This window comes from Mauremys reevesii, linkage group 6 (assembly GCF_016161935.1).
Source record: "Mauremys reevesii isolate NIE-2019 linkage group 6, ASM1616193v1, whole genome shotgun sequence".
In the NCBI taxonomy this organism is placed as follows: Eukaryota; Metazoa; Chordata; order Testudines; family Geoemydidae; genus Mauremys; species Mauremys reevesii.
The window spans coordinates 31,549,594-31,576,451 of record NC_052628.1 but is presented as its reverse complement, the minus strand read 5'-3'; the positions used below and the strand labels follow the sequence as shown (position 1 = coordinate 31,576,451).

General features: G+C 43.1%; 1 protein-coding gene across 1 annotated transcript in view; it reads right to left on the bottom strand.

Annotated features, from left to right (window-relative positions):
* Positions 1 to 26,593, bottom strand: part of ITGA2 (integrin subunit alpha 2) — a 101,027-nt gene extending 74,434 nt beyond the window's left edge. The window contains exon 1 of the mRNA XM_039543217.1: positions 26,442 to 26,593. Coding sequence (XP_039399151.1) covers positions 26,442 to 26,472 — 31 coding nt within the window. The 5' untranslated portion in view covers positions 26,473 to 26,593. The remainder of the gene's footprint in view (positions 1 to 26,441) is intronic.
* Between the last annotated feature and the right edge of the window lie 265 nt (positions 26,594 to 26,858).

Below are 26,858 nucleotides of genomic sequence, written 5' to 3'. Positions count from 1 at the left end.
AACCTATCCTTGCAACAAAGCCCGATGCCAACTCTGTCCACATATCTATTCAAGTGACATCATCACAGGACCTCATCACATCAGCCATATCATCAGGGGCTCATTCACCTACACATCTACCAATGTGACATATGCCATCATGTGCCCCCAATTCCCCTCTGCCATTTACATTTGTGTAGAGACTGTCTGGTTTGGCCAAAGAATTAATGGACACAAATCTGACATCAGGAATCATAACACTCAAAAACCAGTAGGAGAACACTTTAACCTGTCTGGTCATTCAATGACAGACCTGCGGGTGGCAATTTTGCAACAGAAAAGCTTCAAAGACAGACTCCAAAGAGAAACTGCTGAGCTGGAATTGATATGCAAACTAGATACAATCAATTTAGGCTTAAATAGGGACTAGAAATGGCTGAGCCATTACAAACATTGAATCTATCTCCGCTTGTAAGTATTCTCACACTTCTTATCAAACTGTCTGTACTGGGCTATCTTGATTATCACTTCAAAAGTTTTTTTCTCTTACTTAATTGGCCTCTCAGAGTTGGTAAGACAACTCCCACCTTTTCATGCTCTCTGTATGTGTATATATATCTCCTCAATATATGTTCCATTCTATGCATCCATTCTATGCATACCATTTAAACTATTCTCTCAGTAAGAAAACTTTCTGTGACTATGTCACCCCTTCTTCAGTGAACATAGTATAAACTTCTCTTTATCATGTACCCATAGGCCATACAACCAAAACAACAGAGGTAGCCTGTAACATTAGACTATGCTACATTTGTATTCCATTCAGGATTCATATTGCTAAAAATCCACACAGCTGTCTAAACCTCAAGAAAGAAGTGGATCTTTCCCCAAAACCAAGGCTGCATTTTGCTTTAAATATGCACACATCTGCAACACTGTCCACTATGTTGTTTAATGGCATCAAAGCTCCTCTTGGTGCAGTGGGGAGAATGGTATGTCATGGAATAGCCCACGAAAGCTTATGCTCAAATAAATTTGTTAGTCTCTAAGGTGCCACAAGTACTCCTGTTCTTTTTGCGAACTTAAGACAGGAAATCATATATTAGTCATACCAAACAACCATTATCTACTGATGATTACTAGAAATTACCTTTTGCTAAGAGTTAAGTCATTTAAGATAATATGGTTAAGAATGAAAGAACTTCCTTTGCCACTAAACCTCTGATTGGTATTGTGGAGAAGGAAGGATATGAGCAGACATAATACGGTGTATATTTCACAATACTTCCTACAGTAATCACAACCACCTACACTGGCAGTTAAATGGATCTTTTAAAGGAATTTAATATGTAAAAATTCGATTAATGTAAAGCTATTGCCAATGTGTCTGTTGTGTTCCAAATTCCCGGCACTTTATCTCAACACCATCTTTACGTTGCATCTTAATTTATTCTCAGGTTATCAGTCAAAAATCATACATAATTGAACAGTGCATTAGCTAACAGCATCTCACTTAAGACTCTTGGTACCAACATATGGAACTGACGTCCTGAGAAACTGCCTGAGAGTCTCCTGTAACATTATTGTGTATTCTATTTTGCCCCATGTAACTACATATAGACCAGTGGAGGAGTGGAAACCTGGATGGGCCCCCAATTTATGGCAGACTGGCAATGACCAAAATGCTGAGATCATTTTAGTAAAGACTCATCGTCACTCTGCTCAGTCTGTTGTGCAGGCAACCCACCTGCTCCTCACTCCACTCAGCAGCAGAGCCCAGGCCTGCTCAGGTCTGGCGAGTGGGAGCAGCACACTCCGGCAGGGCAGGGGATCCCAGGCCATCAGCACCAATGCTCACTTGGGCTACTATGGCATTAGCTCCAGCCTGGAAGGCTCGCTGTAATGCTGGGTGGCTCATCCATAATGTGATGATGGGGATCCAAGTGGGGGAGTGGAACCTGTCTCTGTGAGCTGGCAGAGGCAATACAGACAGTCCTGGAGGCAGCACAGAGCTATGTGCCAGGGATATCCCTTAGCCTGCTCCTCTGCTGGCATCCTCTGAGTTGCTGGGCTGAGCCAAGCCCAGCTGCAGAAAACTGCCTGTCTCCCCTCTGACCTTACCCACCGCCTGCTCCACCACCTTCTGACTTGCCTCCTCCTCTTCTCCTACCACTACCCCACTTTCTGCCTCGCCTCCTCCCCCCCACTCATAATTCCCCTTCTGCAATCACCACAGCACTCCTTCTACTTTCCATTACCTCTTACACACGACTTCCTTTTGCCCCTTCCCCCACCTACTTTCATCAAGCCAGCCAATCAGCGCTCGTAAGAAGTGACCTGGAAAGTATGTATCATCTGAAGTATCTCTGTCAATGCACCAGCCCGATCTAACCCAATATTGCTTCACAGTATCAGCTCCAGGTATAAGTCCAGATCCTGGTGAACATGATCTGGTATTGTCCAGCACCCGAATAATTTTCAGCTGCACTATGTGCACTGGGACAGCCTGGAGAGTGTGGGGGAAAGGGAGGAAGCAGTAATGTGTAGCCCTGGGGGCACTCTATTCCTCATTGCCCATGGAAAGTCATGACCTCTGGGCTGCAGCCTCTGTTTTCACAGCTACCCTGTCCAGGGCAGGAGGCTCAGGCAAGTGCCACGGCCTCCAGTCCCCTGCAACCCAACCTGCAGCACCAGAACTTTGGCAGGGGCTTCTCCATTGGACAGGTATGCAGGCAGGGCCGGCTTTAGGCCAATTCCACCAATTCCCCCGAATCGAGCCCCGCGCCTAAGAGGGCCCCGCGCCCAGTGACAGGGCCGCCGGGTGCGGGGGCAAGTTGCCGAGAATCCCTTCCCTGGCTAGAGGCTCCTTTTTAATTTTTACTCACTCGGCGGCGCTCTGGGTCTTCGGCAGCACTTCAGCGGCAGGTCCTTCAGTGCCGTCGAAGACCCGGAGCGAGTGAAGGACCTGCCTCTGAAGACTAGGAGCGCTGCCTGGTGAGTACAAGCCCCACGTGTTTTTTTATGTGTGGGGTTGTTTTTTTTTTTTTCCAGTCATCCCTGCTGGGACCCCGATGAAACTGTTCGAATCAGGCCCCGCACTTGCTAAAGCCGGCCCTGTATGCAGGTGCTCCAGCCTGTTACTTCCTGCCTCCCCTATGATCAGGCCAGCTGGTACCCCTTTCCCCATGGCAAGGGAGGAGTACTTTACCACTGCACAGGCCAAAGATCTGAGCACCTGTGCTGGCTACAGTGAGGCTGCTGCAAGAGTCTTCTCTTTAAGTCAGGAGGGCATGGGGCATGCATGCCCTTGAAAATTTTCTGGCGGCACCCAGCCTTCATGTGTCATTGAAGTTCAAGTAACAAATGAGCTAGTATCTTGGGTCTGGTCTACACTACAATTAGGTCAACACAAGGCAGCTTACGTCAACCTAACTTTGGAGTGTCTACACTTAAATTTCACTCCCGCTGATGTTACTGCCCTGCTACGCCGACTTAATAACTTCACCTCTATGAGCAACATAGAGTCATGGTTGATGTAGTTAGGTCAATGCAGTGTAAGTGCTAATGTTGACTGTTAATTTCAGGAGCCTTCCACAATGTTCCACAATGACAATACAATCAATACAAGAACCCTGGTGAGGATGAGCACCACTGACACAAGGAGCATAGTGTAAACATACACAAGCAATTTAATTATTGAGGCAGCTGTATGCCAACATAAGTTAGATCGACTTAATTTTGTAGCGTAGACATAGCCATACTTAATTTAATTTTATTACTTCTTAACGCCATTTAGGCATTAGTGGCTAAATCCTACAAAAATTATCTCGTTCTAGAATCTGGAATTAGATTTCTGCACTTGGCCTGGGAAGGTGCCCCCAAACTAGCATTCAACTGATATCACTGAAAAGGTTGGACTGCCCTTACTAAATGAACCACATTGAATATATTAAGAACTGTTTCGAGTTCTCTCTTATTTGTTTTCACATTTACTTCATTCAAATGTTAATTGCTTTGGGCTCAGTGCAGAAAATAATTCTCTTTTTCTCTTGGGAAGCTGCAACACTGAAGAGGACATATGACTTTTTCCTGTAATAAATGTAGTTGCCAACCAAATCCATGGCCATGTATAGTACTTAATTACAACGGGTATACACAGATTTTTTCCCCTACTTTATATATCAAAGTACAGTACCTGGGAACAAGAAATTCAGACAATTGTATAATAAAAATACCAAGAGAGACAAGGTGGGTGAGGTAATATCTTTTACTGGACCAACTTCTGTTTGTGAGAGCCTTGTCTCTCAAATATCCTGGGACCGACACAGCTACAACACTGCCTACAAAAAATGCCATGTCTATTTTAGACCTATTTTCAGCCTATGATCAAATAAGAGCTCTCTTATGCACTCACACATGCCAATCACTGCACTGTCTATGTTTTAAGTATTATATATTCTTGGCTGGAAATGTTTAGTAGCTGTTGCCTTCACGCAACTCATTTTCAGAATCCAAGATCCTCCTGATATGAAGTCTGCCCTACTAGCTGGATTTTCTGGCCTTCCAGTGAGAGAGATCTACATTTTTATTTAGTGATCACAGTGAAAGATTAGTCAGGCATCCAAAAGTTACCAATCTGAACTTCTCTTTGTAAATACTACCATATATACAGCCACATAAATAAGCTTGTACTCTGGTTTTATTTCCATTAATTCTATGAGTATTCATCCAAAACCACAAAAAAAAAATCCTTATTAAATTTATGAAAACTAGAGAAACAAATTCTGAAAAAAATTGGATCCAGAATCCTCAGGACTCCCTGGAGTTTCTGCAACAGAAAGCTCCAGGAAACAGGATTTGGGAGCCTCCTGCACATATCTCAGAAGAAGAAAGAAGAGAAAAAAAAGAAAAGAAGAGAAGAAAAAAACAAGAAAAGGAAAAGGTACACAAAAAGGTTCTCTGAACATCCTTTGTCAAAAAAAAACAAATGCCTTTAGGATGTAGGATCTGCATCCATATGCATATTCAGTCCATTCTCTCATCCTCTCATGCATTGGGTGCATGGCTGTGCCAGGTAGGGTGGATGCATATGCTAGTATCTACATTATATGCATCATCATAATGCACATGCTGTAATACATCACATGCAAGGCTGAACACAACACATTTAAGTCTGAACATGGATAAAATTATAAATATACAAAAAAATATAAATGAAATTTTACTTCTTTTTTTTACTTTTTTTTTTTTTTTTTTTTTTTTTTTTTTAAAAAATAAAAGCTAAATTTCTGATATTTAAAATGCACCCTGATAGTAAGCAGCATTTAATTATTTAAACAAAAACAAAAAAAAAAAAAAACAAAAACAAAAAACTTTTGTTTGTTTTTTTGTTTTGTTTGTTTTTTGTTTAAAAATAGTTAAATACAAAGTATGTAATAATGGAAAGTTAAATAAGATGAAATGTAAGTGTGATAGTGCCCCTGTGATGATCGCCAAAAAAATATATATATAATATATAATACATATAAATGTTGTGAATCAAAAAAGGACAAATATTATATTAATTATTTATTTTATTTCTTGTAGCAAAAAACTTAAAAAACTTATGGATTTGTTATATTATATTATTTTTTATTATTAGTCTGTATTGTGTTGTTGTTCAAAAAAAAAAAAAAAAAAAAAAAAAATATTTTACAGATTATACACTGCAACACACAAACATTACACACAAAATGGCAAAATCATATATATGAATGTGGACTCATTTAAATTGGACATTCAACACTCTCTTTAAAAAAAACTTATAAAAAAATTCACTAAATTCACTAATTATATTTATACTATAAAAAACATAAAGAATAAATACAAAATAAGTAGGTTGTAAAGACAAGACAGAGTAACAGAGAAAAGAAGATCAAACAAATCCCACTGAAGTTTTTTTACAATGTACAAAAGTCACAAATGTCATTTAAAAACTATAAACTATTCTCTCAGTAAGAAAACTTTGTCACCCCTTCCTTCAGTGAACATTCTCTAAACTTTACTCATCATGCCAACCCCCAAACAAACAACAAAAAAACAAACATTAGGTAATATGTAACATTATAACATTTTACATTTGTATTTCATTCATTCCCACCACAGCACAAAAAAAAAACACAAAGAGAAAGAAAAAAAGAAAAAAAAAAAAACCAAAACCTTTTTTTGCATGCACATTTTTAAATATGCACATCTGCAACACACACTGTGGCATTGTTTAATGGCATCAAGCTGCTCTGGTGGTGCAGTGAGAATGGTATGTCATGATGGGTGGGGCAACCTGAACCCCTGGACCCCCGATGGCTTTTAGAGCCTGGCTTTCTGCTTCTGCTTAAATTGCAATGCAAAATGCAGTTTAAAATAAACCTTTAAAGCAGAGAGCGGAGGCAGGCTCCTCCACGCCCTCCTCCTCCCAACACCCCAACAAGAGGGCACATGGGAGGCTGGAACAGGCCCAGATCCATCCATCTACAACCAACAATTTCCCAACCAACCATATACCAAATTTTCTCTGCTGGGAATCTGTCTGTGTGTTACAGACAGACCATTATACTACATACTACAAGGACAAATCTCTGTTGAAAAAAAAATCAAAAAAAAAGAAAGGCAAATAAGAGAAGAGGAAGAGAGAGAAGAAAAAGAAAATAAACAGAAGAAAGACACAATACAGACCCAATGTGTCATATGTAGGAAGGATCAGGAGTTGTAGTAGGAGTCACCAGATGCTGCTGTTTCATGAAGTTTAAGAAGTTCTTTTAAGGGTATGTCTACATTACAATCACATCACATGATTACAGCGTAGACATAACCTGAGGGTATGTCTAAACTAGAAGCGCTACAGTGCCATAGCAGCTACATCGCTGCAAAGCGGACAACTACACCAACAGTGTAGACTCTACACACTCCAGTCTTCTATCACTGCAGTTAATCCACACCCTCAAGAGCTAACAGCTAGGTCAACAGAAGTATTTTTCCATTGACTTAGGGTATGTCTACACTACGAAATAAGTTTGAATGTATAGAAGTCGTTTTTTCAGAAATCGTTTTTATACAGTCAACTGTGTGTGTCCCCACAAAAAATGTTCTAAGTGCATTAAGTCGGCAGACTGCATCCACAGTACCGAGGCTAGCGTCGACTTCTGGAGCGTTGCACTGTGGGTAGCTGTGAGTAACTATCCCACAGGTCCCGCATTCTCCGCTGCCCATTGGGATTCTGGGTTCAGATCCCAATGCATGATGGGGCAAAAACAGTGTTGCGGGTGGTTCTGCGTAAATGTCGTCAGGCCCCCTCTCCCTCCCTCCCTCTCTCCGTGATAGCAACGGCAGAAAATGGTTTCATGCCTTTTTTCCTGGGTTACCTGTGCAGACGCCATACCACGGCAAGCATGGAACCCGCACAGCTGACAGTCACCGTAACTCTCCTGGGTGTTGGCAGACGTGAGACTGCATTGCTACACAGCAGCAGCCCATTGCCTTTTGGCAGCAGACGGTTTTGCATTACGACTGGTAGCCGTCATCGTCATATTCCTGGGTGCTCTTTTAACTGCATTACGACTGGTAGCCGTCATCGTCATATTCCTGGGTGCTCTTTTAACCGACCTTGGTGAGGTCAGTCACAGGCGTCTGGGCAGACTCCTTCTGCTGAGCACCCAGGAGATGACAATGGCTAGCAGTCAAACTGCACCGTCTGCTGTCACCCTAAAGATGTAAAAGATAGATGGAGTGGATCAAAACAAGAAATAGACCCAATTTGTTTTGTATTCATTTGCTTCCTTCCGCTCTCCGTGAAATCAATGACCTGCTAAACCCAGGGTTTTGAGTTTGATCCTTGAGGGGGCCATTCTGTGTGTGACAGTTGTTTGTGTTTCTCCTTGATGCAAAGCCATCCCCTTTGTGGACTGTAATTCCCTGTAAGCCATGTCATCAGTCGCCCCTCCCTCCATCAGAGCAGACAATCGTTTTGCGCCTTTTTTCAGCCCAGATGCGATAGCACTGGGATCATGGAGCTCGCTGAGATCACTGCGGCAATTATGAGCACTGTAAACACCACGCGCAGTATCCTGGAGTCTATGCAGAACCAGAACCTGCCAAAGCAAAACCAGGCGAGGAGGCGAAGGCAGCGCACTGACGAGACTGATGAGGACCTAGACATGGACATAGACTTCTCGCAAAGTACGGGCCCTGGCAATGTGCACATCATGGTGTTAATGGGGCAGGTTCATGCTGTGGAATGCCGATTCTGGGCCCGGGAAACAAGCACAGACTGGTGGGACCACATAGTGTTGCAGGTCTGGGACGATTCCCAGTGGCTGCGAAACTTTCGCATGCGTAAGGGCATTTTCATGGAATTTTGAGACTTGCTTTCCCCTGCCCTGAAGCACCAGAATACCAAGATGAGAGCAGTCCTCACAGTTGAGAAGTGAGTGGCAATAGCCCTGTGGAAGCTTGCAACGCCAGACAGCTACCGGTCAGTCAGGCATCAATTTGGAGTGGGAAAATCTACTGTGCGGGCTGCTGTGATCCAAGTAGCCCACGCAGTAAAAGATCTGCTGATATCAAGGGTAGTGACTCTGGGAAATGTGCAGGTCATAGTGGATGGCTTTGCTGCAATGGGATTCCCTAACTGATGGGGCGATAGATGGAACCCATATCCCTATCTTGGCACCGGAGCACCAGGGCAGCCAGTACATAAACCAAAAGGGGTACTTTTCAATATTGCTGCAAGCACTGGTGGATCACAAGGGACGTTTCATCAACATCAACGTGGGATGGCCGGGAAAGGTACATGACGCTCGCGTCTTCAGGAACTCTGGTCTGTTTCAAAAGCTGCAGGAAGGAACTTTCTTCCCAGACTAGAAAATAACAGTTGGGGATGTTCAAATGCCTATAGTTATCCTTGGGGACCCAGCCTACCCTTTAATGCCATGGCTCATGAAGCCATACACAGGCAGCCTGGAAAGTAGTCAGGAGCTGTTCAACTATAGGCTGAGCAAGTGCACAATGGTGGTAGAATGTGCATTTGGACGCTTAAAAGCGCGCTGGCGCAGTTTACTGACTCGGATAGACCTCAGCGAAACCAATATTCCCATTGTTATTATTGCTTGCTGTGTGCTCCACAATATCTGTGAGAGTAAGGCGGAGACATTTATGGCGAGGTGGGAGGTTGCGGCACATCGCCTGGCTGCTGATTATGCGCAGCCAGACACCAGGGCGATTAGAAGAGCACACCAGGAAGCGCTGTGCATCAGAGAAGCTTTGAAAACCAGTTTCATGAATGGCCAGGCTATGGTATGAAAGTTCTGTTTGTTTCTCCATGATGAACCCCGCCCCCTTGATTTACTCTACTTCCCTATAAGCTAAACACCCTCCCCTCCCCACTTCGATCACCGCTTGCAGAGGCAATAAAGTCATTGTTGCTTCACATTCATACAATCTTTACTAATTCATCACACAAATAGGGGGATAACTGCCAAGGTAGCCCGGGAAGTGTGTGGGAGGAGGTAAGCGCAGAGTGGGGTGGGGAAGGAGGGAAGGACAAGGCCACACCACACTTTAAAACTTAAACTTAAAAACTTTAAAACGTATTGAAGGCCAGCCTTCTGTTCCTTGGGCAATCCTCTGGGGTGGAGTGCCTGGGTGGCCAGAGGCCCCCCCCCCGGCCCCGCGTTCTTGGGCTCTGGGTGAGGAGGCTATGGAACTTGGGGAGGAGGGCGGTTGGTTACACAGGGGCTGTAGCGGCGGTTTGTGCTCCTGCTGCCTTTCCTGCAGCTCAGCCATACACTGGAGCATATCAGTTTGATGCTCCAGCAGTTGGAGCATCGACTCTTGCCTTCTGTCAGCAAGCTGACGCCACCTATCCTCTTCAGCCTGCCAGCTCTCCTCATGTTCCTGTTGTGCTTTCCTGCACTCTGACATTGTCTGCCTCCACGCATTCTGGTGTGCTCTGTCAGTCTGGGAGGACAGCAGTAGCTCTGAGAACATCTCATCCCGAGTGCGTTTTTTTCACCTTCTAATCTTCGCTAGCCTCTGCGACGGAGAAACATTTGCGGAGGCTGGGGGAAAAGGGAGATTGGTGGTGAAAAAGACACATTTTAGAGAACAATAGGATCACTCTTTCCCGTTAAATCTTGCTGTTCACATTACACAGCACATGTGCTTTCATTATAAGGTAGCATTTTGCCTCTAATTATATTGAGGGCCTGCTGGTGTGGTGTGAGAGATAATTCACGCAGTGCCAGGCAACAGAATTCGGCTTGCAGGCAGCCATGGTAAGCCACAGTCTTTTGGTTTCTTTAACTTTCATAACATGTGGGAATGGTTTCAAACAGCAGTGCCCTCATTTCGCATACCAAGCAGCCATTGGGTTGGCCATTTAAAATGGGTTTTCAATTTAAAAGGAGGGGTTGCGGTTTGCAGGTTAGCATGCAGCACAAACCCAAATAACCCCCCACACCACACTATTCTCTGTGATGATCACTTCACCCCTCCCCACACCATGTGTCTAACAGCGGGGAACATTTCTGTTCAGCCACAGGCAAACAGCCCAGCAGGAATGGGCACCTCTGAATGTCCCCTTAATAAAAGCACCCTGTTTCAACCAGGTGACCATGAATGATATCTCTCTCTGCGTTATCTTCAGGAGAGTGATAAGGAATGGATGTTGTCTGAATGCCAGCAAACACCAGGATTTCCGCTCCATCCCCATACGTTAACAGACTTTTGCAGTAGCTGTACTGGCACGAATGCCAGGGCAGATTAATCATTAAACACGCTTGCCTTTAAACCATGTGTAATATTTACAAAAGGTACACTCACCAGAGGGCCCTTCTGTGCCTACAGGGTCTGTGAGCATGCCTTGGGTGGGTTCGGGGGGTAATGGCTCCAGGTCCAGGGTGATAAACATATCTTGGCTGTTGGGGAAACCAGTTTCTCCGCTTCCTTCCTGTGAGCTATCTTCCTCATCCCCCAAACCTGCTTCCTTGTTGCATGATTCTCCATTGATGGAGTCAAAGCACAGGGTTGGGGTAGTAGTTGCTGCATCCCCTAGCATGGAATGCAGCTCAGCGTAGAAGCGGCATGTCTATGGATCTGCTCCGGACCTTCCGTTTGCCTCTCTGGTTTTGTGGTAGGCTTGCCTTAGCTCCTTAATTTTTATGCGGCACTGCTGAGCATCCCTGTTATGGTCTCTCTGAGACTTTTTCTAATGTTTTGGCATTTCATTTACCGGAACAGAGTTCAGCTAGCACGGATTCGTCTGCCCATATGGTGAGCAGATCCCATACCTCCCGTTAGCTCCATGCTGGAGCTCTTTTGTGATCGTGGGACTCCATCTGATGAGATCTGCACTCACCTGCACCTTGCCACGCTGGCCAAACAGGAAATCAGATTCAAAAGTTTGCGGGCCTTTTCCTGTCTACCTGGCCAGTGCATCTGAGCTGAGAGCGCTGTCCAGAGTGGTCACAATGGAGCACTCTGGGATAGCTCCCGGAGGCCAATACCATCCAATTGCGTCCACACTACCCCAAATTTGATCCGGCAAAGCCAATTTCAGCGCTAATCCCCTCATCAGAGGTGGAGTAAAGAAATTGATTTAAAGAGCCCTTTAATTAAAAAAAAAAAAAAAAAAAAAAAAAAAAGGGCTTCTTCATGTGGATGGGTCCAGGCTTAAATCAAGGCAACGCTGCTAAATTCACCTAAAGTCATAGTGTAGACCACGCCGTAGCTGCATCTACAGTGGGGGTTAGGTCAACATAGTTATATTGCACAGGTTGTGAAATTTTTCACAGTTGTGAGTAACATAGCTTGGTCGACCTAAGTTTTAGGTGTATACCAGACCTCAACATGCAAGTAATTTTGAAGAAACACTGTATTCTTGTTAATTTTATAATTAAGTTTATTTTGGGGAGTTGTTGCAAGCAGCAGTGCTGCCTTAAATTGCTCTCACTAGAGTTTTTCAAAATGGCTGCTTGATATTTCTGGAAGAGGGTATTATTTATATGCCATTTGTGTCTACTTCTGTCCAAAGACTCGTATATATAAATGCATAAATAAACAAGTTACTCTAAGAAAATACCCACACTACACAGCACTGTCTCTCCTCCAATGTGAAAATGAACTGCAAGGCACAGCTGGCACAGTGACAACAACAGAAAAGAAAAAGGTGGAGAGAAAACAGGAAGAGAAAGAAGGTAAATGCAAGAGAGATGCTGGTCAAGTAATACTTGGCACATACATCATTTAATTTTACTGGAATTAAATAATCTGATTCATATTGCTATGGTATCTGACTATAGCTAGTCACATGCTATTCAGCAAATATAGTGGAACTAGTCAAATATATTCACTGATTTATGTATTTATTTTTGCTTTTTGACCAAACTTAGTAATGAGGGTTTTTTTTTAAAAATTAATGGAAAGTTTATTGATAATAGTATGATTAAATACAGGACACAATACACAGTGTCTCATTCCTTTAAATTGTATCAAAGTGCATGACAGCAGAGATATTTTTCACCCTGCTTACTAAGCTTCGTTCTCAGGCTAGAAGGAACCACATAATACACCTCTAGCCTCAAAACTGTGCTCCGGAATCCAAGCTTCCATTCAAAAAAATGTTTTTACCCCTTGTGATTGTGAAGATGATCTTCCAAAAGCACAGATCAATGCAGTGATGTCTGCTTGAGTCTTAAACGGCCTGAAACAGTAGCTCTAAAAGAAGTATGAACTTCCCCAATCACAAAAGGTGTTAAGTTTGAAACTAACTATGGCAGTTTAAATGTCAACATTCTTAACTATATTTTTACTAAATTGATCAGCTGTGATATCCGGGTAATGTGTTTTTCACACAATTCCAAATCTCCTCCCCTTCTTAAATACCAAACACCTGAATTGTTCTTGCTCCATCTTCCAAAACCTCCAGCTTCTCCACAGCTTGTACAACACAGTTCTGCATTTTCCATATTAAATTTTGTAGCACATAAAAACATAGCAGCAACATAATGTTAATTTCATGTCAAATTAACTAATATAGAGAATACTATGTTCACTGTTTTATTGCAGAGAGATAATAGGACTTTGCTTATAATTACCATTCTGATTGAAAATGTTTTCCCTACCATTGCTATAACTTAAGGTTACTGTAACTGAAAGATTAGAGAATAATATTTCTATTTTTTTCTTGTATGTTTACTTTGCGTATTTAACAGACTTGATAGGGAAGAATTTAAAAAAATTAAAATAGGAAAATGTGGCTGAATATCTACCAATATTGTCAGGGAACTCCAAGGCAGGTATAGAACCTCTCCTTTTTTATGATTACTTTTAACTCATGTTTTGAATTTACTTAGATTTTAAATTGACAATATCTCTTTAAATTAAAATTGATGTATAAAAGAGATGACTAACTGGACAAGAGACATTTTGAGAGATATTTAGAAAGATGGCACTAAATTAGAGTATTTTGTAATCTTCAATTCCAGTTTTATTCATATTTCATCTATGCTAGTCTGAAAATGTGACTCTTATTCCCTACGGTTAACATCATTTAATAAAGACTATTTGTCATACTTTCTTCTATCTGGGCCAAGGTTTCCTTCACATAGGCTAAAACATCTGGAGCCATTTAATAATTAACACAGGTTATTTACTTCAGTGCTGAGACTACAGGTGAAAACAAAACCAAAAATAATTGCAACTCATCTAGTTGTGGTTCTACAAAACAAGTTATTTTTGGCTTAGCTGAGCAACTTTATGATTTCCTGCTGAAAAGGGCTAAATTCTCGTCCAGAAGCAGTCACAGTTTCAGTAAGTCAGAGTAACTGCAGCTGAGTTACAGCAGTTTATCATAGTAAAGAGCAATATCCAATGTTTTGGCAGGGACCAGTTTACTTTATACAAGTATATAATATACTCAAGTCTGCAGAAATTGTGAGTCAAACGTTGGCAAGGTTTGGGAAAGTCCTACTAGATGCTTTCTAGTTTACTCTTCCAGCTCACTACTGCTGACTGAGTTAGAAGACTTATTTCAATTCATTCACAGCTTTCCAAGTTACTAGAGATCACTTGCCCTTCTCTTGACATTTTCTATGTAATAAGCTTCCTACTCTGATCCCAGAAACAGATATGAAATTAAGAAACCTCAATAATTTATTATACATACAAGGGCTGATTCTACGGTTGCCAATTTTGTAATAGTTAAAAACTGGACACTTCAGCAGAAGTGCCAGAACCTCCCCGACTTCCCCCCCCCCGAAGCCTCATCCCGTTAGCTCCTCTTCCCCTTACCTCCATTGCTAGCTGCTGTTCTCTCTCCCCTGCCTGGATTGGGAGGGACTCGCCTTTGGAGCCTGGGCTGGGATCTGCAGTTGCCCAATGCAGGTAGAAGGCAGCCCTGGTTGAGTAGGGGCTGGTGTGGGTAATGACCCTGTGCCTCCACGCCTCCCCCACCTGCAGTAACCGGACTTTGGGTGTCTGATCAGTAAATCTGACCAGATATTGTCAGGCCCCTTTTTTGACCAGACTTTTCAGTCGAAAATTGGGCACCTGGCCACCCTATCTCCACCTCCCTTGCCCACAGTGACTGGACACTGTCAGGTCCCCTCTTTGTCTGGGCACCTGGCCACCCTAGATTCCCTTGCAATGTTTCAGTAGTTCCTGAAAGATTGACAGCTTCCTGCATGTTTTTGACAACAAAAAGTGCAAGTATTCAAATCCATTCGATTTCACTATCCTGTCTATCATTAACTCAAGTAGGAATAAATTACTCTGATGGAATGTCACACAAATTGCATTTTACTAAACTGCCTTGGAAACTCTCTCCTCTCCTTTTAGCCTGGACAACTACAGAATGCCTTCAGTCCAGTCCTTAGGTGACCCTAGTTTCTCCCAAGTGGAACCACAGAGAGATTAAGAGAACTGCAGCATTAACAAAGCCCACATCCTCAAAATATGCAATAGTTTAAATGGCCTGTTCCAAAAACAATAATGAAAACTCCAACTTCATCTGTTTCCCTGTGATAAAAAAGTGACTTCTCATAAGGCATTCACTTCCAGCGAATTCTGAACACATTCTCTATAATTAATACTGTCTACTAACCTTCCTTTAACTAGTGATATCTCCTACTACAGGAAGAGCAGCATGACTTTTATTGAAGCAACACAAGGGAAACATATCATCAGACCAAAACCAACAAGATTTACCTCCCTTCAACTTATTCTTGTACTTTAGAACCCTACATTAGAACTTCAGGGGAAAAAGTGTTGTTATTTTTTAAATAACCTCAGCCACAAAGAAGAGCAGAGACAAAGAGAAAATGTAGTATAGCAACAAAATTGTTTTAATGTAAGTAGAATGTTTTCCAGATTTTTCATTCATTGCCCTCCCTTGCCGCCAAGGATGTCCCTTTGTGGGTAGTGCTGCACAAGTTGGCAAGATACCAGGAGCCCACCCAGCAGGTGGGAACTGTCTGACATCCATGAATGTACCTCTGACGGGATTCTGTCTACACTGCTATATGGGGGTTGAAGGGTGCTCATATATTCTGATGAAAAGCACAGTAAAGGTCTAGAAGCTTGTATACACTATAGAGCCTTGGCTGGTATAGCTGTACCAACAGACCTTCCTGGTGGAGACGCAGCATACACTGACAGGAGTTCTGCTGGCATAGCTACACCACCTCCTTGACCGACATTAGCTATGCTAACAGAAACACACTACTATCAGCCTAGTTGCATCGACACCAGCAGTTCTGCCAGGATAGCTATGCCATTTAGGGGGTGCAATTTTTTCACACTCCTAGTTGACACAGCTACCAGCAAAACTTTGTAGTGTAGATCAGGCCTAGATTAGAAAAAGAGCTGATGCATACATGAACGTGCAGATTCATCCAGCCATTCCTCACACTGTGCAATGCGGTGGGTGTGCGGTGAGAAAGTGGCTGGAAAGCAGCTCCATCATCACTCCAAAGTCATAGTTTGGAAAGGATGCCTTTCCCTGCCCTGCTCCTTGCCCCAGCTTCCACAGGACTAGCCAGGATGGAGCTTGTCTATTTGGACTGCACACAAACAAAAGGATTATCTCCTCAGAGAGAAAAGACCAGCATTAGTGGCTGATTTGTCACCAGCAGCCTGAGACTTAGTGTTACGAGAAAACCTCCAAAGTAGCCATGAGCATATGCAGCACAATAGTCCGAAGAGCTATTATTTAACCTTTTGTTTCCAGTAGTAACAACAATGTGCTAGGCATTGTCCAGACATTAATAAGAAGCAGTCCCTGTCTAATGATCTTAGAAATTAAAACATCCTTTATAAAAAGTGTCCTTTAAGAAGACTCTTTTATTCCTATATATTCTGCAAGTGCCAGTACACTTCAATGAGAAAGTGCACAGTAAAGTTCAACCAGTGGAAACAGTAGTGGATAAGTGCACAATGCTTTATGTTGTAAACACTGTCAGTAATTAGGGTGGACCAGGTGTCCGTTTTTTGACTGGAACACCCAGTCAAAAAGGGAGCCTGGCGCTGACCAGGCTGTTGACTGTCTGGTTGGCGGCATGGCGCTGGCAGGCTCCCTGCTAGCTGCCACGCTGCATGGTTCCCAAGAAGCAGCTGGCATTTTCTCCCTCCGGCTCCTATGCATAGGGGCAGCCAGGGGGCTCCACACGCTGCCCCACCCACCCAAATGCCACCCCTGCATCTCCCATTGGCCAGGAGCCATGGCCAATGTGAGCTGCAGGGGCAGCACCTGTGGATGGGGCAGTGCACAAAGCTGCCTGGCCACACTTCCGCATAGGAGCTGGAGAGGGGACATGCTGCTGTTTCCCAAGAGTTGCCTGAGGTAAGTGCCACCCGGAGCCTGCACCCCCTGACCAGGCCCCAACCCCCTGCCCCAATCCCCCTCCTACCCTCCAAACCTCTCAATCCCAGCCCGGAGCACCCTCCTGAACCCCAAACCCCTCATCCCTAGCCCCACTCCAGAGCCTGCACCCCCAGCTGGAGCCCTCACCCACCAACCCCCTGCCCCAGCCCTGATTCCCCCTCTTGCCTTTCGAACCCCTCAGCCCCAGCCCAGAGCCCCTGCCTGCACCCCCAGCCAGAGCCTTCACCTCATCTCACATCCCAACCCACTGCCTCATCCCAGACCCCTCTCCTGCACTCTGAACCCCTCATTTCTGGCCACACCCCAGAGCCCGCACCTCCAGCTGGAGCTCTCACCCCCTCCCACACCCCAGCCCCCTGAGCCAGCCTCATGAAAATGAGCAAGTGAGTGAGGGTGGGGAGAGTGAACGACGAAAGGAGGGGGCATGGATTAAGCAGGGGGCAGGGTCTCGGAGAAGGGGCAGGGCATGGGTGGTGCCTCGGAGGAGGGGTGGGGCAGGGGACAGGGCAAGGGTGTTCAGTTTTGTGCGAGTAGAAAGTTGGCAACCCTATAAGTAATAACAAAATCAGTAAAACAATTCTCTACCTTCCTCCCCACCAATTCAAGTCAATACAACATCTCTGTTCATTTAATCCAGAATGCTGTATGAAACACAGAGTAAGAGTGTATTTAGAAAGGGCAGTTTCTAGAGAATTTCATATGCATCAGATTCAAAAGAGACTTAACGTACTGTTAAATGTATACATACGATTCTGGTATGTCCAGATGGCACCCTAATTCCAGCCGCAGCTTTGTAAAGAAGTTGTTTGTAAAATAATGCCATTGTACCTTTTTTTGTGTCGCTGACACTTAACAAGTGTTTTCTGGGAACATATTTGCTGCCAAGAGATAAGATCAATCTCTGTTTGTCTTTAGAAGTGCAAACTCCATTGCAATCATTACTACAATCAACTTCTGATAGAAACAGTTTCACAATGACTATCAGGATATAAGCTTTAGTGGGCAACTCCAGTATGGTGAGCTGCCCTCTGGCAGACTGTCACATCTCACAGTGATGGATACCAGTGTAGAGAGAGTGAAATAGAAGGAATTTCAGACACAGACTCGAAGGAGAACCTATCACTAGCGAGAATACAGAAGGACACTATCATTAGCAATGTTCCTAGTTTTGCTCTCCGTTTGTTGTTTATTCTTTCTTAACAATAAAGCTGGGCAAGGAGTCAAAATTTTGTTTAGATAAAATGTCACAGACTTTACAGTATTTCATTTTGACTGATCTTTGCTGATCTGAATTTCATCTATTCAAATTTCAGGCATATCTAAATATCAAACATATCTACACTCCCCCCAGTGGGCACACTTAGACAACTTACCTAGCTAGTTGAGCAATTTTATTTTAAATTTTGAATGGTTATTTTAGCGTTCCAAATTTCAAGCCAATCTGAATATATTATCCAAAATTCACCTCAGCTCTACATAGCACCTCTAATATGTACTTGGGAACATTGTCATTTTGTGCAATTTAATAATGATGCTCCAAAGTACCTTACTATGCCACTCCTTTGTTGAGTGAATTGAAACACTGCTCATAGTACCGTACGTTAAAACCGTTTACAGATAAGAGCATGAATAGGTTTGAGCTAGCTTTACAAAAAACACCCAACACTAAAAATGTTGAGACTATTGTGCAACTTCCTTTGTTAAATATTTACTATTTTGCTGGTCTTGAAATTGAAACTGCAGGCAACTTGATACATGCAAGGGAACATTTCCCAGTTTCTCTGTAACTCATATATATCTTCTCCTACAATGTTATTTTGTAACTTGGATGCAAGCAGTGGTATAACTGCTCTGCTTGCATCTATTCACCAAAAAGCTCATGCTGCAAAACTTCTGTTAGTCTATAAGGTGCCACAGGATTCTTTACTGCTTCTACAGAACCAGACTAACACGGCTACCCCTCTGATACTTGACATTTTGTAACTTATTACAATACTACACAATGAATGATAACATATTATGCTTAAACCTGCTCCAACAGATTTTTATGTCTACTCTTTCTCATTCAAATTAAAATGCTGATTAACCAGACAGTCCATAATGGGTTAACCAAAGAAGAGTCATGGGGCCAGATGCTCCACTAGTGAAACTGTCCTGTTTCCATTTCCAGAGTTTTGTGTCATCAGCATAATGAACATTCCAACATAAATGGCTGTATTACATCTCCTGCTGGTGACACATACATAGTGGATGGTAGGAGGGTTCAGTGGAACCTTGTCATATCCCCATCCCCAAAGATGAAATCCCTTGGGGAAAATGAGCAAATACATGTAACCATCCTCTGAGTCTCAACTTCCAGGAGTGGCTGTGCAGCCCTTTTCATACCATCAGGAAATACAGCCTCCAGGAGCAACTGGTACTTATCAAGGACAATTCTTTATTGTCAGTTGGAAAACATCAGTCCCAAAACCAGGGAGGTGGGGTGGTTTATTTAATACAGGACATTTCTTTCTTAAGGAATAAAGAGGGCTGAACTGGGAAAGATGAGTAAAAGGACAAAATGAGGCAGAGAAATGGCAAGAGAATCTCACTAAGGTGGTTGTCCATTGATCTGAATGGGACAAAAGAATACAGGACATTAATCTATATAGCTATGCAGATGCCATTGTGTTATACTCTGAGTGTTCCATTATAGCACTCAAAAAGTTCATCTATTTAAATTTCATCTTATTTCTTTGCCTAAGTAGTTCCCTTTTTAAGAGTTATTTTTTACCCAGAATTTGCCTCCTTATTAAAAGAGTATAGCTCTTCAAGGGAAAATCAAAACAAATCCAGCTTCTGAATAATATTTTCTATTGCTGGGAAGACTAAGTCCTCTATCCAGGATAACAATACTTTAATAATACTTAAATAATTTTAAAACTTATCGACAGAACTCCTGGCCTGATTTTTCAGAGAGAATGAGCATACACAGCTTCCACTGGCTTTACTGGGTGTTGTGAAAATTCATCACCTCAGAAAAAAAAAAAAGAGAGTGGGTAGAATGTTACATCATATAGCTTTAAAGTAATGTGATTATATACAGAAAATATAGACAGACTGCCATTCATCCAGTGTAGCATGATGTTATTTGTTCAAATTAATTTTCACTTCATTGCTTTTCTCCAGTGTCATGAGTAAGTGCTCTACACAAAGAGGCATGTTCAAACAATTATTTAATACAGCCAAGTGCCACTCCTTACCTTTAAGGCTTGTAAACAAAGATCCTTCTCTGTTATGCTTTTTGTAGAAATGAAAACTTAAGATGGAGTAGATTCTCCAGTGTCCTGGACTCATTTGAATGGGAACTCCACAGCTAGTTTTAGTTACACTAAAAAGTTTATCTTGCTCACTATTTCTCTCACTTTACCAGGCCTGAAATCCTACAACAAGTAGGCAACATGGGGCTAGTGATCACTTTGTGAAGAAACTTGAAAACTGCTGGTGAAAATGTCCTAAAACAACCAGACGGCATGTGTTGGTATGCAACTGCATGAACCATTCTGATCAGAATCCAGCTTGTGTCCTGTCTGCATTTTGACATGGTAACCATGGAAATGGGAACTGGCCTGCCCAAAGCCTAACAAAGGAAACCTTTAAATGAAAATGACAACACTGGATTGTGAATGTTCAGAACTTCTACCAGTGCTAATAGCTTGGTTTACTCTTTTAAAAATATATAAGCCCCCTTCTATCTTCACTATTCCAAAAAGTTCAGTATTTTATACTCATTTAATTGTTTGCATATTCATCAAATTCATGAGCAGGTTTACATCTTAGCTCTCACAGACACCTATTCATGTGAAAAAATATTTTCTTTCATTTAAAACAAATGACAATGAAAAAATACAATGTATATTGCGTAGTGGCCAGGAAACACAGTAAGACTATAAGGAATATTTAACTATTTAGTGTACTGCTCAATACTTAAAAAGCAAATTAGTGTTTGAAAATTGTACTACAACCAGATACTTCTAGTAGAGTAAGTCTAAAGAGTAAGTCAATGCTTCCCATATTTACTGTCCAAGTTATGTAGAAATAAACATTGTTAATTTGTTTAGAATTATGAATAACTCATTGTGTACTTTCTAAAAAAATTACTTTATATTTTACAAATGTTATAAATATAATTTGTAAAATATAGGTCTTCTGTAGATCATTGTGAAATAAGCCCTACTTAAATGTATAATATTGTAAAAATAAAAGCTCATAAGAAACTATTTGTAATATTGCTTTTACTAACAGACAATTTTTTTTTAAGAATCAGAGACAGGTAAAATCAATAGTGACTTTGGTTTCACAAAGGTTCAGATCAGACTTCCATTTTAATAATCCAACCCTCAAAGTTTGGAATGAGAGGCATTTACACAAACAATTCTACCTTTGGCCCATTCTAGTTAACATTACATGCACAAAACTATGAAAACCTAATAGGATTTCTTAGCAAAGTCACATATTCCAAACTTAAGAAATGCCTGAATTAAGGACGTCTGTGTAACCTTAGTTTGGCCACTTTGTGCATATGCTTTATGATACAATCTTTAATTACACAATCACATTTTTCCACATGACCCCATTCCACAAAATGGACAGTGTCAGTGGCAGATTAGCCACTGGGCCAACTGTGCCCAGGAGTCCCAGCCAACTGGGGGGACCCAGAAAAAATGGGTGCCTCCAAGCTCCAACCTGCTCTGCACTCCGAGTGGGATCAGGGCATAGGGGCTTGCCCTGCTCCTGCTCCCCAACCCTGCTCCCTGGTAGGAGTGCCAGGTTGGGGGAAGGGCAGGGGAAGCCCCTGAACCCTGACCCCATTTCCCTGGTAGGAGCACTGGGGGAAGAAAGGATATGAGGGGACTGCAGGCCGAAGGGGTGCGGAGGGGCCCCAATTCCTCTGGCCCAGGGCCTCACAAAAGTGTAATCTGCTTCTGGACAGTGTTCACTAAATATTTTGTTTTCTCTCCATTATTCAGTGTGTAGCCCTGTGCCTTGTTTACTGCACACTATTCAAACCAGACTCTGAAAACAAAACAAATATTAAATTTCTTCATGGGTTAAACTATGACACTTAGCACAATAGTACTGGGTGATTCACAAATACTAATGAATTTATTTTCACAACATCCTCATGAGGTGAGGGGCTTTTATTATCCCCATTCTACAGATGGGGAAACTGAGGCACAGAGAAATAAAGGTCAAAAGTATCCACTAATTTTGGTTGCCCAATTTGAGATATATAGAACCTGATTTTTCAGAGTATGTGGTATTACATGGTACTTTATATATTCAAAGCATAGCTCTCATTGAGTTCAGATGCTGCTGTGATTGCTCAGCACTTCTGCAAATTAGACTGCATAGTTTCAAGTTAGGCACCCATAAAATGAAGAACACACAATCACTGGCAAACTATTTAGAGTTTTGTTTAATTGACTTGCCCAGTATCATAGGAAAGTATAGGCACTCAGATAAGGGGAAGGGCCTTTTACCTATGGGTGGGCTTAGGCTACCGTCTCCCAGCAACCAAAATAGGTACACACCTTCCAACTTTTGTAACAAATAAGGCAGTTTCTTTTGCTACAAAATCCCCCTACAAGGGGATAGGACACTTTGTCAGTGGGTTTCACAGATATTTGCTGACACCAGAAGAATGGTGAGACCCAGAAAGCTTGGGTTCCATTCCAGGCTCTGGAGAGGCATGTGCTCTAGTGAGCAGATTCTTCTGACCCCTCTCTTCCAACCTGTCCTTCTCCCAGTCTGGTCTCTTCCCTACCTTTGGCCCCTCATCCCGGTGCCATTTTTCTCACCTACCCTTCAGGCATCTCATCCTAGTCCCAGGCTCATTGGCCAGCCAGTCCTACTCTCGTTCCTGTCCCAATCCCCCCCACCATCACTTCCAGTCCCAGGCTCCTTCCTCAGCCATTCACAATTCCCTCCTAATCCCACAATTCCTTGTAACCAGTCTCCTTGCCCAGTTTCCACCTCTTGGATGGACCCTCATCTGATCCTCCAGTCATCCTCTCCCTCACTGGCCTCCAGTCATCTACTCATCATAGCCCCCTTCTGGTCCACCTCTTATCTCATATCCATTTGAATAAGGCAGCTTCCTCCACCATGCTGCCTAGGCCCAGCTGGCGGTGGCAGGGTGGGGGTGATCATTGAGACTGCAGGAGACAGTTCCCCTACTCTCAGTTCAGGTGCCCAAACTTGCCACAAGTACAGCTGCTGTGACCCAGGGAAAGCTCCCTGCAGTTGCAGCAGCTGTAAATCCTGCTGGGCCCTGGGCTGGAATACAATCAGTGATCACACAATCGTCAGGAAATTTGTCTGCTAAAATCGAAGTCTCTACTGAGTATGCATGAATGATGACTTTTCAGAGGTTTCTAACTTGGCCACATTTGGGCAGATTTTGACAGGTACAGCAAAAAGCCCAGCACTCACACAAAGGCCACTCCCTGCCAAATTTCAAGTCCCTGCTTCCAAGTATTGGACACACTATACTTTTTCAAAGAAAAGGTCTCCAGAATATTTTTAACATGGGCAAAATAACATATTTTTACTAGCCTCATTCTCAGAAACAGTTGAACCATTTTGCCTCAACTTTTCCAAGAACTTCAGCCTGAGGCAGACCCAGCATGGAAAATTTCAGCCCAAACAGTTAAAGTTTGGCAAAGTTATAGGTAATCAAAAACAGAGTCTTATAATGGGAAGTGTCAGGCAATCTTAATAATATGCAATACTACCAGCTCTGCCTATAATAAATTATTCATTTCTAATAAGCTAAAAAACCATCTGCTACTGTCAACCAAATATAATTATTTTGGTAAAGTATAATGAAGGTGGTAATTTGGAATACAAGAATATAATATCAAAAGGGATGGCATTACATAAATATTATTTATGTCCAGGCGCGGCTCTAGACATTTTGCCGCCCCAAGCATGGAGGGTCCGCTGGTCCCGCAGCTTCAGCGGACTGCATGAGTTCCGCTGAAGCCGCGGGACCAGCGGACCCTCCTCAGGCATGCCGCCGAAGGCACCCTCCCTGCCGCCCTCGCGGCGACCGGCAGAGTGCCCCCAGTGGCTTGCCGCCCCACGCACGCGCTTGGAGCGCTGGTGCCTGGAGCGGCCCCTATTTATGTCTGCAGCACCCACAATGTGCTAAGCAGGTTCCAAACATAAAAGAAGGCACTATCTACAAGCACAATAAGCACAACCTGCATATTACTGCTTAGCTTGCAACAAAGAAAGCAAGAGCCGCTGTGTTCTAGAAGATATGGCACTGATAATGTGGAAATTAAAAATATATACATAATGAAGCCCAAACCAAACACACTGCACATTCACTGGGAGCGTTTTCCAGCCTATTTATGGTATGATCCATTGGAGACATCTGATTGATTGAATGCAACAGGCATTGTAATGATTCCTCCATTCTTTCCTCCAAAAAAATGAGCCCACCCTACTGCAGGGTCTTTCACCACCCCCAATTAACTTCCAAACATACAGCCCTTCCGTAACCTGCCCCCCAGTCTGTTAAACCCAATTCCACAAGCATTTATATACAGGCTTAGGAGTGCTCATAAGAGTAACGTTATTGATTTCAATGTGACTATTCAAATATGAGAAGTTAATGTTTCCAGAAACAGGGACTTAACTGCCCTATTCTTCTGTCAGCTGTGTAGCTAAAAAGTTGGTCTACTAAAAGATATTACCTCACCCACCTTGTCTCTCAGCTATACCAATGTAAACTGAGAGCGACTCCCTCAAAGACAATGAAATTATTCTGGATTTACATCAGTTTTACTGAGAGAAGAATATGGGTCTTTGGCCTTGCATCACTTAAGCCAAGAGAGAATGCTGTCTCAGCCAGTGGGAGTTTTGCTATTGAGTTCAACTGGAGCTGGAAGAGACCCTAAGAAAGCATCAGTTCAGCAGTTACAAGAGTTTTTAGTTCTCAGGATAAATATCAAACTGAAATTACAGCAGATATGAACCATAAGAATTAATACTTTGTTTGGGCAATGTGAATAATTTAATATACACCTCAATGCATCCCCTTACAGACAGCTCTTATTCTCAGGGGAAACCTGCTCGCATAATTAGTTCCTATCCACCCCCTTAAACACCATTCTTCAGAATGTCCCTAGTCCCAGATCTTTTACACTGTGAATTAGTGGACATATTTATCCCCCTGGTATGCAGTCACTGTGACCAGGAGAATAAAGGATGGATTAGACAAAAATGCAGAGTGGGCGTTTCACACTTTGATGCTTTAAGAAGTTTTCTCATTATAATATTACAGGGTTGGTTGTATACCATAAATCTCACCACAGGTTAACATTTTTGTTTCTGATTTCATACCCTCCAGCCACACATTCCACCATGTTTCCCATAGTTACTGAAAGAACAAGTTGGAACACCTCACAGGTAAAAACTCAGTTTCTGTGGCTCTTCTTCAGTAGACTTGCCAATTAAAGATACATGAAAGCATACGGTAATATTTAAACTTAAAGTGTTTGGGAGGAATTTTATGAAAAGTGAATGTCATGGCTTATCGTTCCCAGGAAAATATACATAATAGTCACTCAGTCATCCAAGACTAGGAGGAGGGTGTTAAAATTTCCTACGGACAGAGCCCCAGAGGGTGGAGGCAAAGTTAGAGGGATTTTAAGAATTTAAGAACAGAATTCATAATAAAGAACATCATATTCCAATTTAAAATGTGTAAGTTTATGCAGAAAATTAGTCATGACCTCCTGTAGTGCAAATTAAATTGGATGCTAATGAGCTTCATCTGATAACTTGAAAAATATAGATTTGTGGCACTTGCAAAAGGCAAGAACAACATGGATCTATTTTACCAGTTTATGAATTAGTTTTCAGTCACTTAGGGTAGTATATAAAGAAGAGGCTGAAGGAATGGACAGTTCTTCCTTCTTAAATATTTACCAGCCTTGATTAGGAGTCTCCTATGTTTCCTCTCTCTAAATACAGTCGCCACAACATTTTATTCTCAGAGGGCAGCCAAATGAAAGCGATTAAGAGGGAGCTCAGAGTACAACAGAGCTGGGGGGGAGAGAGACGGACTGGAAGTGGGAAGATTTCATAATTTCATTGGTGGAATAAAACTGCTGCTGGACAGGGTCAGTATTTCAGCACCTTTCCTGGTTCTACTCACCCAGTAGTTAGTTTTGTGCAGCAGGCGGAAATGAGTCTGAAATCCCTTCCCACCCCCGCCCTGCTTGCACCTTCTGTGCGTGCACTGAGTAGGGTCTGGCACAGCAGCAGCCTCCATGGCCACTTGCGGTTTCTTAGAAGTTCATCTAGAGGAAGCAATGATGTCCCTCGCCAGGCTGCCCCATCTGCAGATGGTCGAGGGGCTCCAGGCGCCGCAAGGTGCAGTGTCCCGCTCCATTCTGAGCAGCAGGCAATGGTCTTTAGCAGGTTAACAGAGACCCTCTGCCCAGTGGGACCCGGATGCCCCCCATATCTCCAGCAAACCCGGAGGGAAGCCTACCTTGGCTGAGGAGGAGCAGAGAGAGCCACATGGCGCCGGGCTCCACGATTCCTGCTCAGGGAAAGGCCGAGCTCTCCGATCCAGGGGCTGGGCCGGCTCCGAGCGCCGCAAGGTGCTTGGCAGTGCGGCTGCACGGGGACCGGAGCACCGCAGCTGCTGCAGGGCGAGAGAGAAATTGAGCTGCGCTCTGAGTGAATCTGGGTCACATTGCTCCGCTGCTCCGCCCCCAGCCCGCCCCGGAGCCAGGGGCAAACACCCGCTCTCTGGAAGTGGGCACCACCTCCCACACATACAGTATAGTCCGCCCCTCACCAACCTCTTCCCACCCCACACATTAGCCTGCCCTCCAAATACACCCCTCGTCGCTAACCTGTCCCCCAACCACACACTAGCCTGCCCTCCAAACACACCCTGCCC